The sequence below is a fragment of the Silurus aristotelis genome, assembly GCF_946808225.1.
Source record: "Silurus aristotelis genome assembly, chromosome: 2".
Taxonomy (NCBI): domain Eukaryota; kingdom Metazoa; phylum Chordata; class Actinopteri; order Siluriformes; family Siluridae; genus Silurus; species Silurus aristotelis.
Window position 1 is genome coordinate 4,569,633 of NC_139575.1, and position 14,782 is coordinate 4,584,414.

The window sequence follows — 14,782 nt, forward strand, 5'->3', positions numbered from 1 at the left end:
AAAAACAACTACCTTTAATTCATATTTAATAGAGTGTATCCAAGTGCTTGCTATCAATTTTCCATTTGGTTGCCATTCAGTTACTTCTGATTGGTAACTACGATGTTCCAGATAATTGCTTTGGTTGGTTCAGGACAGATTTCTAGATAATTCCAGGGGGGATTTTAGTTCAGTGGTCATGTGACCAGCAGAATATTTCTTATGTATTCCTGGAGGGGATAACAATTAATAATTTTTTTACAAGCATGGGTTTGGCATTTATAATGCATTTAATTGCCAAATTGCATCAAAATGCAAATACAAACATATCAATAAAAACAAATCATAAATAACAATATATATATATATATATATATATATACATTTCTAATTAGGTAAAGAAAAGGGTAAATGCACTGTAAGATTTTTTTTTTTATATGTTTTAGTTTGAAATGATCCCAAACTTTGGAAAATTCTGTTGTGTTCTTTGACCTGAATCTTCTCCTCACATCTCACTGTTTTCATTCTGCAGCATCTTCTGTGCGTTTACCTGTTCAAGGGTCTCATTCATAAACATACGTACGCCACTTTCAACGCCAAGGTTGTGGTTTGTAAAAAAACAAACTTGACAGAAGTAAGTGCACACCTGAGCCCCGCTTGCACACAGCGTAGAAACACAGAAGGACAGAAGGGGAATTGGCAACACAGATTGGCCAGCCCAGTTTTGTGCGTACGCCAAGTTTATAAATGAGACCCTAGAGCGGTCCAGGTGGTGCGTCAGTAATAATGGTCCGTGGGGAAACACAGTAGTTAAATGTACTAAACGAAGCATCGAGGCAGATAATTTTGTAATCGAACTACTAGAGTTACTCAGGGAATCGTTTCAGCCCTAAATCATAGCGAATCTCCGCTTACCTTTATATACCTGTATATATGTTGTGCATTATCTTTGTTTGTATACAGTCTATAATGATAATGTTGCAAGTCTATCTATCTATCTATCTATCTATCTATCTGTCTGTCTGTCTGTCTGTCTGTCTGTCTGTCTGTCTGTCTGTCTGTCTATCTCTCTATCTATCTATCTATCTATCTATCTATCTATCTATCTATCTCTCTATCTATCTATCTGTCTGTCTGTCTGTCTGTCTGTCTGTCTGTCTGTCTGTCTGTCTGTCTGTCTGTCTGTCTGTCTGTCTTAATCCCACTTTTTTGTGAACCCCAAAGTTCTTACACTGTTTGTTGATAATAAGGATGTTGTACTTCGTCGCACCGGCGACTCCAGTCCACGCCAGCCGTACAATGCGTCCTCTTGTCTCCACCACTCGCAGGTTGGTGACTTTATTAACCAAAGGTATCGCTACACATAACATGCACATATTCAGCAACTTGGTGTCAAATACAATACATACACATGCATATTTGTTTCAATACAAACTAGATATCAGGGGTAAAAATTGACTAGCAATGCGATTCTGTTCAGTGATGCAATATTATATCACTGAAAATAATATAACGTTAACCAATTTTTACATTAAATAACTTGCACTTCCTAATTAAAAGATACAAAAATGGAATATTATCAATAATGTTTTTTTTTTACCTGGTGTGGATTCCTCCCGTCCATCGTACAGCGTGTACAGAGTTATGATGTAATCGGTACTGGGCTGAAGACCTGTTATCTCATATTGTGTAGTACTCTGGGGAAAGGTCTGTCTTTGAACCCTGCTGCCTGTAAATAGAGAGGAAAAAGGATCATTTCAGCTCCTGCTTCATTGTGAATATTGACCAAAAAAAAAATCCATAACTGAAAAACGCTTATACATGTAAATAACACAACTGTGACTGAATTGACAGATAAGCCACGCCCACATTTTGGTTCTTCAAGGCAAAAAAAATTCCCAGTAATCTCCCATCTGTATAATACAATGGAGATGTAAGAATCATGTGAAAGATCACTAACATCTCAGGTGTCTTTCACAGAGGAAAGGTTTCCACCTGGTCGTTATGCTCTAAAGCCTAGATGGGGGGAGTGTTGCAGTGATGAATGACCACCTTCAAGGAAGGTTCTACACACATAATGTCTAAAGTTCAACCAGAATGACCATCATTAGACCCCTCTTGTGTCCTGGTTGTCCCAAACTTGTTTCATCTAAGAATTATTGCTCTGCTCTGATATTGGCCTGGGTGATAAATCGTTTTGAATATCGATATTGTAAAAACTATTACACAGTATTCTTTTTTAAGATACTGTTTGCATAGTTAGTTTTTTTTATATATTTTTTTATTATTGCGATGTTGTTTATTTGGGGAAATTTAAATACCAAAACTATTTTTATTTTTTTATTTACTTACCTTATTTAAACTTATTTCTCCCTCTTTATAAGACTGAAAAGAAATTGCAATTGAAATATATAAGATGGAACTCTTATCATTTGTTATAATAAAAATGTATTTTATGGAGACAGTGGAAAGAAATTTAGAGAGTTTAATATTGTAAATCTAACCTTAAAACTGTGCAAAGTTACTAATATATATATATATATATATATATATATATATATATATATATATATATATATCTCACTATATATAGTTATGAATCAGTTGAATGAAATGTATTTTTTTATATCATTTTATAATTTGGTTTTGTTTCTTGATTCTTTTGACATAAAAAAAATTACATAATTACCTCAGTTTAACTTTTTTTTTTGTTTGTTCTGTTTTATTTTCAATAAATGATCACAAACCTCTTTTTATTAGCATTATGGGATGTGGAGTGTAGATTGATGCACAATTATGATCATAAAGCTGCAGCATCACTAGAGATCTGAATCCTTTCTGAATGCACAGTGTGTCTATGTTCTCGAGTACGTGACTCACTCTCTCCCTCTTTCCTCCACTCCAGTCGATAGCCCCTGGCTGCTGCTATGAACTTCCAGGTCAGCTGGATGCTGGAAGGTCCCGTCGTTTCGGCTCTCAAAACCTGCTGCTCTGCTCGCTCTAAAGTGCAAACACAACATTACAAATATTTTTTCCTTCGCCCGACACATTTGCACGCAACCCGTCTGTGACTCAGATGTTTAGTCACCAGACAGTGAGTCACAGTCTGAACAAAACATTTAGCATTTTAGTGTGAGAGTGTGGAAACACACAGGACCTACAGTGAATATACCCACCTGATATAATAGGAAGTGTTTTCTTTCCTCATCACCCTTATATATAATAATAACACATTAATGTTTTATTTTTCATTTATGATTTGGTATTTTCAGTCACCTATACTTTGGACTTGACTGATCCCATCCTAATACCCTCATGGACTAGGTGGGGGAGGTGAGGAGGCATGGACAGCAATCCACACTCCAATTCATTTCAAAGGTGTTTAAGAGGGTTGAGAGATCTATAGCAGACCACTCAAGATCTTCTAGTCCAACCCATATCTTCATCTTCTGTTTTCGGAATTCCTATTTTGTTTTTGTATTTCTTGATTTGTTTTCTGATTTGTTATTGTGTTTTGCACTTCTCAGCCACCGTATTTTTATCATCAGGAACCATGAAATGTGATTGGATGGAACCAAATCCAGTATAACCCTAGTTGAAACATGAAACTGTGCTGGAATTGTATCTTCTAACAGGACAACAATATTAAACATAGTCCCAAAACTATGCTGGAGACTTGAAAACAGCCCAGTAAAAAAGTCCAGACCCCTCTGATAGTGAATCTGTGGATGGATAATTGGATGGAACCAAATCTAGATAACTTTTTGACCTGTTGATTAGGAAGGTCTCCAAATTCCTAATAAGTTATTAGGAATATATACAAATATGTATTCCTGTGGGTCCTGTGTGTTTACTTACACATCTTTATACTTTTTAACATTGTTATTATTGAAGACATTCAAACAATAAAGAACAAGTACCGTAATTTCCGGACTATAAAGTGCACCCAAATATAAGCCGCACCCACTGAAATACACTGAATCTACATTGAAACTAATGAATTTTACACAGGCTTTAACGCAAGACACGTTACACACGGTGTAACGGGTGAAATATGTTGTGCTTCCATTAGGAGCATAGCGGTATTTTGGGAATAGCATGCTGCACTGCATTTTTCTGCTATTACTGCATGTGTGTAAGACTGAGGATTATGTCCTTATTATTTTCTGATGCTCATTTTTAAGTTTCTTTGACTAAAAAAATAAAAAAGCATGAGCTTTGGAAACCTGTCTGTGCTTATATGATTTCTGTTGGAACTGGAGTTAGTGAGCTCCTCCCTTCACCCAGACTCAACGTGTTACAACGGCTTGTATCTAAACAGTAGCCGACCAAGAAAGTTCCTTTCACAACTATTTCTCTCGGGAGTTTATCTTTTGGCATCGTCGTGCATTTAAAAAAAAAAAAGTTTTTTCTCCCGATGCCGTGCAGCTCAGAACACAGGTGAGGTGCATTTTTTCGTTTCCGTTCGGAAATTTCATTGGTCTAATATTATGTCGCTCAGTTTTTTGGCTTGAAGTTTGTGAAACCGGGAAAACCCAGGAAAAATTCCTAAATAAGCCGCTTCGTTGTTTAAGCCGCGGGGTTCAAAACGTGGGAAAAAAGTAGCGGCTTATAGTCCGAAAAATATGGTATATAATTATGGAGAAAACACAAGAAAACATGTTCAACAATATGTTTCATATTTTTGATGGTCCAAAGTAGCTATATTTAGCTTTGATGACAGTTTCATGAGGTGGTAACCTAGAATGGTTTTTTTTTCATAATTGTGTCTTTTCAAGAGTCATTTTGTGGCACGTCTTGCGTTTATGAAGTGCTTTAGACTACCAGTTGTCGTGAGAAGAGAAAAGGGCGGGTACGGACTCATTAGCCCTGTTAATACTTCTAAAACTACTGGGGTGTTTTTTGTTGGTACAATTCGACCATGAAAACCTGCCCCACATAGTCTCATGTTGTAATATGTCTGCCACTTGAACCCTGAGAAGCATTTCTGTGAATCGGCAGTTTCTGATCCTCTGCAGCAGAGGTAGCTCTCGGGTTTCCTTTTTTTCTGAGACGCCTACAACAACAGCAAATGTAGCACAATCTACAGCTAAATGTAGCTACTTTGGATAATAGTGATGAATCATATTCAATGTGTTATTTTATAGTTTAGAAGGTTTCAGAATTAATGCACAATGTTAAAAAAGATGAAAATAAAGAAGGTATGTCCAAAATTGTGATTGGAAATGAACCTACAATATATGTCCATTTACGGCATTTAGCAGACGCCCTCGTCCAGAGCGACGTACAAAAATGCTTTGAGTCTCTATCAATGAATAAATCTACACTGATACACTGGATTACAAACTTGGATTTTATTTATTTTTTATTTATTAAACCTGGTTTCATTCGTTTTCTCAATTTTTATTTTCTTAATTTTAATTCTTTTCACAGCACAGAATATGTTTTTATATTTTAGATTAATCATTCATTTGCTTATATAAAATTCAATTGAACTGAAATCAGCAAAATGCGTCTCCATAGCATCTGCATACCGATTGCAAAGCCCACAATACATAATGCATTATTATAGACATTTTAGACCAAGAACATTTTTGTGACCCGGTAGGCTCCCTTTCTCGGCCCGGTACCGGGTTGAGACCCGGTGGTTAGGGAACTCTGCTGTAGATTAATAATAATTAATAATAATGCAGATCAAATAAAAAAAAATTATCATGCAGTCAAGCAAACGTGCATCCGAATCCACGCATTAGGACCCAAAGCTCTATAACTCAGACTAGTGTGTGTGTGTGTGTGTGTGTGTGTGTGTGTGTGTGTGTGTGTGTATATATACCTATCTTAAAGCGTGCATTTGCTGCTGGCCCTTCTGTTTCTCCATTATACAGAGCAATGACTGTGATGATGTACTCCGTGTCCGGTCGCAGATTCACCAGAGTGTGAGCCTCACTGTCACCGCTCACCTCTACAGTCTCTATATCACTTCCTGCAACACACACACACACACACACACACACACACACACACACACACACACACACACACACACACACACATACAAAGAAAGATGTTTCTTTTTCCTATTAAAAAGCTGCCCTGAGGCATTATATATATACGTATAATGGATTATAAAATATGATCCGGATTGAACCGAATACAGACGCTCCCCAGTTTACGAACATCCACTTTCATGAACTTTCGCGGATATGAACAAAGCTGTCCTCAAAGTGAAATTAGCTAGTCAGCGACCATAACGAGTACATGATGCGCACTGGACTAGGGCGAATGAATTTTTTTTTAATGAATTATTTTTTTTTTATTACTTAATACAAAATATTGTATACAGTATTTTAATTATTTCGATTCGTTTTTCGTATATCTTATTGTTTATTTGATAATATTTATAGCTCTTACATCATTAGGAGATATGCATAATTAATAACGAACACAGTAACAACTTTCAAACAAATTCATGGTACGAACGGCCTTTCGGAACGTAACTCGTACGTAAGTCGGGGATCGTCTGTAAATATGAATACATACACCCAGTAGATGAGTATATATTCAAAGTAGCATTCAGACACAAAAACTAGAACTGAATGTACTTCCTGCTGTGCTTTGTAGTATACTGTTGCACTGTAATATCAGCATTTCTACACAATTCGTCATGTTGTAACGTTTTACTGTTCTTAACTATCTATGCCATTTAAGTGCTAAGAATCTCTGGTGTGATCAACCAGTCCTGATGCTCGACTGAGACTCGTCACTCTGATGGCTCCGAAAGCATAGCTAGGTAAGGAAATCTCTTCAGATCTGCCCCGTTCACGAGCACGTCACCTCGAATAGTTTTGAATTCACACAGACAATTTTATAGTCTTTTGTGATTGTTGCTTGTCAGACTGTACCAACATGAGCCCCATGTCACACCGTAATTGTCAAAATGTCAGACTGTATGACATACAAACACACTTTTTACCTCCATAATTTAAAAAGTTTAATTTTCTGAACCTAGCTAAAGAAATCTCTTTGGACACTTCCACATCAACGGCCTAAAGAGTCATGAAATTACTGAGCAACTTAAGAACTTTAAAGATGGATTTGGACTGTAATTAATACCAAGCATCTGCTACAGAGGCTTAGGACTATAGTTTGCATGAACCGTCTGCATTTAAGCTCCTATCACTGAACAATACACCTCAACAATGATGGAACTGGAACTGGATGGGTTCCTCTGAAGGTTCCTTTCTCCTGAAGTCTCATGGAGATTTTTTCTTGCTTTAGTCACCACTGGCTCACGCAGTAGGAATAAACTTGCAATTATAAGGAACACATTTATAGGCAATATATTTAGACATTACATAACTTTATCTCTGTAAAGCTGCATTGCGACAATGTCTATTGTTAAAAACGCTATACAAATATAAACAAATTGAATTGAAATACGTTACACTTTCTATTCGATTAGAACTATTTGTAACCTTTAAGAAATTATTCTTTTGTTAGACCAGGGGCTTAATTCTTTCCTGCAGCTGAAGTTATGCAGAAGAAGAAGAAGAAGAATCTTCTGTGCTTTGTATATACAGGATTGACTGCCGGTTTTATTTCAGGAATAAAGAAAATTCTCCGACAGCAGCTAGGTTACACTCCGAAACACGCTTTTGCTACACTGCCGTTTGTTAGCATTTGTTATGTGTGGTTGAATGCTTACCCACGAACGGGCCCCAGACCACCCTGTATCCTCTGGCGCCTTGCACTCCTTGCCAACGAACTTCAACACTGCTGTTTGAGATCGTAACAACAGAGAGCTGCTGCACTCCTTGTAAACTCACTACACACACACACACACACACACACACACACACAAACACACATGTGTATCAATACAGCATAAATGAATCACCATAGAGCATGACATTATGTATGAAAGGAATGATGCTGAATAATTGAAGATACGAAGTTTCAATAGGAGGCGTCTGATTCGACTACCAATCTCCCAGTCGAATCTTTGCAGAAGAGGATCATATCATTTTTGTTATATGGGGGTGCTCAATGTCTGATTTCACATGCCTTCACTCTGAATAAGTTCATCGATGATGCGTGTTGTGGAACAAAGGGAGGTTCGCCAACTCCTAGTTCCAAAAAGTCTGCCTGCGCCACCCTGTATTTACCAAAGGGGTGCCAATATTAATGGAGAGCATCAGAGGTCTTGTGGAATCCTCGCAAAGTGGCGATATTTATAATAATAAGTAGATGAAAGATTCTTGATGTTGTTTCCTAAAGTCTTCTGATCATCTTTATTACACTTATAGCATTTTGACAGCATTTCAGCAGCGGCAGCTTGGTGGTGTTGGGATTTGAACTAGTGACCTTCTCGTAAAAAGTCCAACATCTTCATCAATGAGCTTCTACTTCCAGGTACTGCAAATTATTTGAGCTCTTTCCAACAGCAGCTATAAGATCAATCTTTTCACACTCAGGACAAATGAGAGACTTGTACATGACTATTACTATAGATTTCACTGATAGTCAAAAAGATAACACACTAACACGTTTTCTCAACTCTCGGTTTGGGTGTACTTACATGTGCTGGCTGTGAGGGTAGTGGGTGCGACGTTAGTACGAGGGTAGAGAGGATACAGCTTGATAATGTATTCAGTGTCCGCCTGGAGACTGTCCAGTGTTACAGATGTGGCCTCGGCTCCAAGCGTCTTCTCCCGCAGCAAGGACTCGGGCTCGCCTAAACGACAAGGTTCCCCAGTAATCAGATTAGATCAGATCGCATCAGACAGTCAGGCAAACCTTGAAATAACCTCCTTGTATTCAAAAACAAAAAGAATCCACAATCGCTTTTAATCTCTTAAAAGCAACAATTCGACACGTGAGCTTTCTGCAGAAAATTGTGCTTCACTGTGTTGGATATGTAAATCTACACTATAGTGAGTAAATATAATTCAGGGGAAACAGAAAATATTCGAAACAACATAGAATATTTTAGATAGGATTAAAAAAAACACATTACAATTACAAGCAACATGTTTCCGTATTGTTAGGCAAATATTGTTAATATGGTTAATATACCTGTTAACTGTGGGTCAGAGCAGGAAGACATTCATCTCATTTAGAAGTTCAACACATTTAAAAGAACTTTTGTGATTCTACACATTTTCCAGAAGGTACAGAAAAGGAATTTGGCACAAAGAAAATAATGTAATACTGTCTAACTGCAACTGTTTATATGTAGTACTGTTTTTATACTAAAAATATATGAGTAATAAAATAGTAAGACGTTTTAACAAACTCATTTATGTACGTCTATGTTCCTGATCATGCACTGTCTTGAGCTGCTCGTGTCTCTTTCATCACTTCAGGTTTCACTTTAGCTTTTAAACCACAATCCTGCCTCAAGCAGAGATTTTTCCTAGGTGGTCCCTGGTCCAATTTTGTGGTCCCAGACATCTTGCGAGTTCGTTCTGCAGCACATTATGCACTGTAATTGCACATCTTTGGCGCACCATGAAGATGTGCTTTACATGGGTTGGAGTGGAGGTTCTCCTGCTATAAAGCTTCAATCCTATTGAACAGCTTTGGGTAGAAGGTAAATGCTGACTGCACCCCAGACCTCCTCACCTTCTCACCTACATCACTACCTGACTTTACTCATGCCCTTGTGGCTTAAGTCATTATTATAAAAATAAATGGGGATTAAATCTGGAATACATTTACATTTATAGCATTTGGCAGATGTTCATATACAGAGCAACTTACATTTGTCTCATTAAAAAAATTAAGCACCTATGAGGTCTTTGTTTTGAGGCCCAGGAGTAGCAGCATGGTGTGGCTGGGATTTGAACTCATGACCTTCAGTCAATCCTAAGTCAAATTCTTTAATCACTAAGCTCCTACTAACTGGATGTCCACAAAATCTTTCTCCATATAGTCTAAATCTGCCCCTGATGGCCTTAAAAATACCCATGAATTCTCATCTTCTAACATTTTTTAGTGACGGATGATCAAAGCCGCACATAGACGAGTAGGCTGGGGATAAACCCGTGCAGGTGTGGACATGAAAAATGAGTCCTGCACTTTCACCAGAACCGTGCTGCAGGATTATCCAGTGAACCACCCATAGATACATCAGCCACATGCTCGAATGTCAGTCTCCTGGATCAGATAAGACATTTCTCAACACTTCTATAAAACCCACAGACCTGACTAAATATAGAGACACACCTAATTTGACCTATAAAGAGCTGGCAACTTATACAGTGCCTGCAGGATACACATACAGCAGATGAATAATGCCTTAGCAGCTCTATTCAAGGCAGAACAATGCGCTCTGAGCTCAATCACTTCCTGGAGATTTGAATAAAAATCTTTACCCAAACATTAAAGGGTCACATTCAGTTATAAATCAGAATTGGGTTTAAAACACACTGGTTGTTTAATGCCGTCTAAAATTGACGTAAAATAATATGAGAAAATATGATAAGCCTTATCGTTTAGAAGCTTATAAACCAACACATTCTACTACAGTATGTGGTGTCAAAAAAATTTAAATAGTACTTAATTGATTAAATTATCACATTTTTAATTTAGATGAATAGAAAAACTTAGAAATGAAACCTCTTAATTAATAATAATTAATTAAGAGTCTCATATTAAGGTATTCAATATTTGCCATCGTATTACATTTATTAGGGATGTGCACCTCCATAACTGATGCCAATGCAATTCGCATCTTAATGCATAGCCAAAGATTCATATGAAGCAGCTACCGATTCGATTCACCCCATTACGATTCACTGCGATCCGATCTCAATTCAATCAAACACAATGCGATTCAATGCAATGGAAAAAATATGATGCTCTGCAATTTAATATGGTACAGATAATTCGCTTTTATTTAACACGCCTTTGTAGTGCAAAAACAAAAAGATTAAATAAAACTAAAAGTTATTTTCCTGTTCTGTCCCCAGAAAGATGCAGCTCTACCTCTGCCATGTTAATTTGTATTCTATGTGACTTTTAGGACACGCCTCGGTCTCCGTAATGTTGTAATGCATCATATTTACATCGCAACAGTGGTGCTGAGAGAATGCACGTGAGAAACATCAATCTACATATAAAATATTGGTCAAAAATGGTCACTTTCTGAATAATAAATGTTTTGCATATACACCAATAATTCTATTAAAGATAATCGTTTTTTACCGACGCTAAAATGCTAACTTGTATCTGATGCACACTTTTTTAAATCGATGCATCACATCGTTAACATTTATGCCGACGCACCGACACATTGCTAGTGTGTTTCAGCCCAAAGTGTTTATGCTTCAAATTGTCAGATGGTGGCGCTGAACTAAATACAGTCACCCCTCCCCCGTTTATCGTGGTAGTTATGTGCCAAAACCGGCCGCGGAAAACGAATTTCCGCGATAAATGGACGCCACCCTAAAAATGTTTTTTTTTTTTTTTTATTGTTTAAGCCATTAATCATCCTCCCACACTTTTCAAACATATAGTGAAATCTGGTGTTAGAACACTATTGCATAAAAGGAAAGCATAGTGTTCAGGTGTTTTTAGTTCAATGGGGTCAAATAAAAAAAATGCTACAGTTGCCTTGTGTATGCTGGATATGTGTGCGTGTGTGTGTGTGTGTGTGTGTGTGTGTGTGTGTGTGTGTGTGTGTGTGTGTGTGTGTGTGTTACCTCTGGGTCCATAGGTAATCCTGTAGCCCTGTATGGAGCCAGAAGGAGGGTCCCATGACAAAGCTAAAGTAAAGAATCCCGCCTGTACCAACCGCAGAGCAGCCACGCCCTGCACGGACCCTGAGAATGTGGAATTAAAGCTGATTATGTTTTTATAAAACTCTCTCTTGTAGTAGTATTTGTGCTATTGTAAGTTCAAGCATGGGCATGTAAATCAGGGTGTGCATGTTCTTCAGCTGCATGCTGTTTCTCTTACTAGTTCGAGCCTTGGCAGACACGGACTCGCCCACGCTGTTGGGGTACTGGGCGATAACCGACACCAAATAGTCCGTGCCTGAGCGCAAGTCTCGTGCCAAGTAGGTCTGCTCATTGGCTGACACTGTATCCTAAGAGGTAGAAACACATATTTAAAAAAAAACGTTATAGAGTACTTTTTTGCAGACCTGTACATCATATCCTACTCAATTTTGAAATCAATGAAATCTGTGGCATTGACAAAGTTCAAACTTCAAAGTTCACTTTGCGTCTATCTACTGTGTACGTATGAGTGAGAGCCACATTGAATTCAGAATAACTGCTATAGAAATCGACTTCCATAAGAATAATACTTGCCCTTCAGCCCTATTCATTTGCTCACACAATCTCTGTTTCTGAAGTAACTTTCAGGCTACATAAAAAACTCAATGATGTAAAACTATCTATAATCTATTCACGTTAATAAATCTTTTTTTTGGCTTTTAGGTCTGAGCTGACATATAGTATCTTACAAAAGTGAGTACACCCCTCACATTTCACCTTTTCCTGTCCCTGCCAATTCTCTGACAGAATAATCTGGCCAGTCATGGACCCAGAGGACTTGCGATCTTGCCCACCTATTTAGGTCAGCTCGCTGCTTCTCGTGAGCAACAGGTTCTGACACTAACCTGAACTGAGGAACTGAGGCAGGTTCCACAACAATCACCAGCTCAAGCCTCCACCACAGCCCCAATCAAACCCCCAAGCCCCCCATCCCAGCACTTTTCTGGAGACCTGTACTTCTAAAACCTGTTCCTGTAACAGTGTGAGCTCATTTTTGCCACTTCTCCCACACCAGTTTTTCACCGATAGCAAGAGGATTGCTAATGTGGTCCTCCACCTTTCTGAAAAACCCGCATGTGGGCTAGGCTGGTCTGGGAGCTCCAGACCCCCTGTTCCTCCAGTTATCCAGATTTCTGCCATGAGATACTGTGTCAGTTCGGCTGTCCTAGCAGCAAGCCTTCTCCTCTGCCTCAAAACCAGCCGCTGTTCTTCACTGGGAGCATTGTGCAACATCCGTTCCCTACGACGCCACTCTGCGTCCAAACTTTCCTGAGATCTAATCGAGATCAGACGACATTGCAGAATGTGCAGAATGTGGCTTTGCACGGTTACACGACGTACAGTTGTTATCACTGAGGGTGTACTTACTTTTATTGCCAGTTATTTAGACAAAAAGGTTGTATGATGAGTTATTTTTAGAGGACAATAAATCTGTACTGATATACAAACTGCACATTGACTACACTAAAATATATCCAAAATTCATTTCTATAGTATTATCCTTTGAAAAAATAAATATATCCAAAATTCATTTCTATAGTATTATCCTTTGAAAAAAAAAATAAACCCAGCCATTAGGGGGGCACAAGCCAGTGTACTCTTAGTGCCGGTCCCAAGCCCGGGTAAATGGGGAGGGTTGCGTTAGGAAGGGCATCCAGCGTAAAACATGTGCCAAATCAAATATGCGGATCACAAATGAGAATTTCATACCGGATCGGTCGAGGCCCGGGTTAACAACGACCGCCACAGGTATCGTTAGCCGACAGGGTACCGGTGGAAATTGGGCTACTGTTGGCCGAAGGAGGAGAAGGAGAGGAGGAAGGCGTCTACAGAGACGGCAGGAAAAGGAGCAGTGTAGGAGAGTAGAGGTTCGGGTTGGTACTTTAAATGTTGGTACTATGATGGGTAAAGGGAGAGAGATAGCTGATATGATGGAGAGGAGAAAGGTAGATGTGTTGTGTGTTCAGGAGACCAAGTGGAAAGGGAGTAAGGCCAGGAACATTGGAGGTGGGTTTAAACTGTTTTATCATGGTGTGGATGGGAAGAGAAATGGTGTAGGGGTGATTCTGAAGGAAGAGTACAGTAAGAGTGTAGTGGAGGTGAAGAGAGTTTCTGATAGGGTGATGATCGTGAAGGTGGAAGTTGAAGGGATGATGATAAATGTCATCAGTGCCTATGCTCCACAAGTTGGCTGTGAGATGGAGGAGAAGGAAAGATTCTGGAGTGAATTAGATGAAGTGGTAGATGGTGTACCTAGGAAAGAACGATTGGTGATTGGGGCAGACTTTAATGGGCATGTAGGTGAAGGGAACAGAGGTGATGAGGAGGTGATGGGTAGGTATGGTTTTAAGGAGAGGAATGTGGAAGGGCAGATGGTGGTAGATTTTGCTAAAAGGATGGAAATGGCAGTGGTGAACACGTATTTTAAGAAGAAGGAGGATCATAGGGTGACATATAAGAGTGGAGGAAGGTGCACACAGGTGGATTATCTTCTGTGTAGGAGATGCAACCTGAAGGAGATTGGAGACTGTAAGGTGTTGGCGGGGGACAGTGTAGCTAGACAGCATCGAATGGTGGTCTGTAGGATGGTTTTGGAGGCGAAGAAGAAGAGGAGGAAAGTAAGGTTTGAAAGAAGAATAAGATGGTGGAAACTGAAGGAGGAAGAGTGTAGTGTGAGGTTCAGGGAAGAGGTCAGACAGGGGCTTGGTGGTGGTGAAGAGGTGCCGGATGATTGGGCAACTACCGCAGGAGTGATGAGGGAGGCAGCTAGAAAAGTACTTGGTGTGACATCTGGAAATAGAAAGCAAGACAAGGAGACGTGGTGGTGGAATGAGGAAGTGCAGGAGAGCATTAGGGGAAAGAGATTGGCAAAACAGAAGTGGGATCGACAGAGTGATGAGAAAAGTAGGCAGGAGTACAAGGAGATGCGGCAGCAGGTTAAAAGGGATGTGGCGAAAGCCAAGGAAAAGGCATATGAGGAACTGTATAAGAGGTTGGACACTAAGGAAGGAGAAAAGGAT

At 39.0% G+C, this 14,782-nt stretch overlaps 1 protein-coding gene across 3 annotated transcripts in view; it reads right to left on the bottom strand.

Moving 5' to 3' along the window:
- col7a1 (collagen, type VII, alpha 1) overlaps window positions 1-14,782 on the bottom strand; it is a 134,076-nt gene that overhangs the window by 89,904 nt on the left and 29,390 nt on the right. For all 3 annotated transcript variants that reach the window (XR_014536885.1, XM_083562324.1, XM_083562325.1), the window contains exons 8-15: window positions 11,941-12,070; window positions 11,685-11,804; window positions 8,558-8,713; window positions 7,685-7,804; window positions 5,813-5,962; window positions 2,860-2,979; window positions 1,580-1,708; window positions 1,211-1,336 (exon numbers count right to left, since the gene is read on the bottom strand). Coding sequence is in view for 2 of the 3 variants with exons in the window: in XM_083562324.1 (XP_083418450.1) it covers window positions 1,211-1,336; window positions 1,580-1,708; window positions 2,860-2,979; window positions 5,813-5,962; window positions 7,685-7,804; window positions 8,558-8,713; window positions 11,685-11,804; window positions 11,941-12,070 (1,051 nt within the window). In the remaining variant the exon portion in view is untranslated. The remainder of the gene's footprint in view (window positions 1-1,210; window positions 1,337-1,579; window positions 1,709-2,859; window positions 2,980-5,812; window positions 5,963-7,684; window positions 7,805-8,557; window positions 8,714-11,684; window positions 11,805-11,940; window positions 12,071-14,782) is intronic.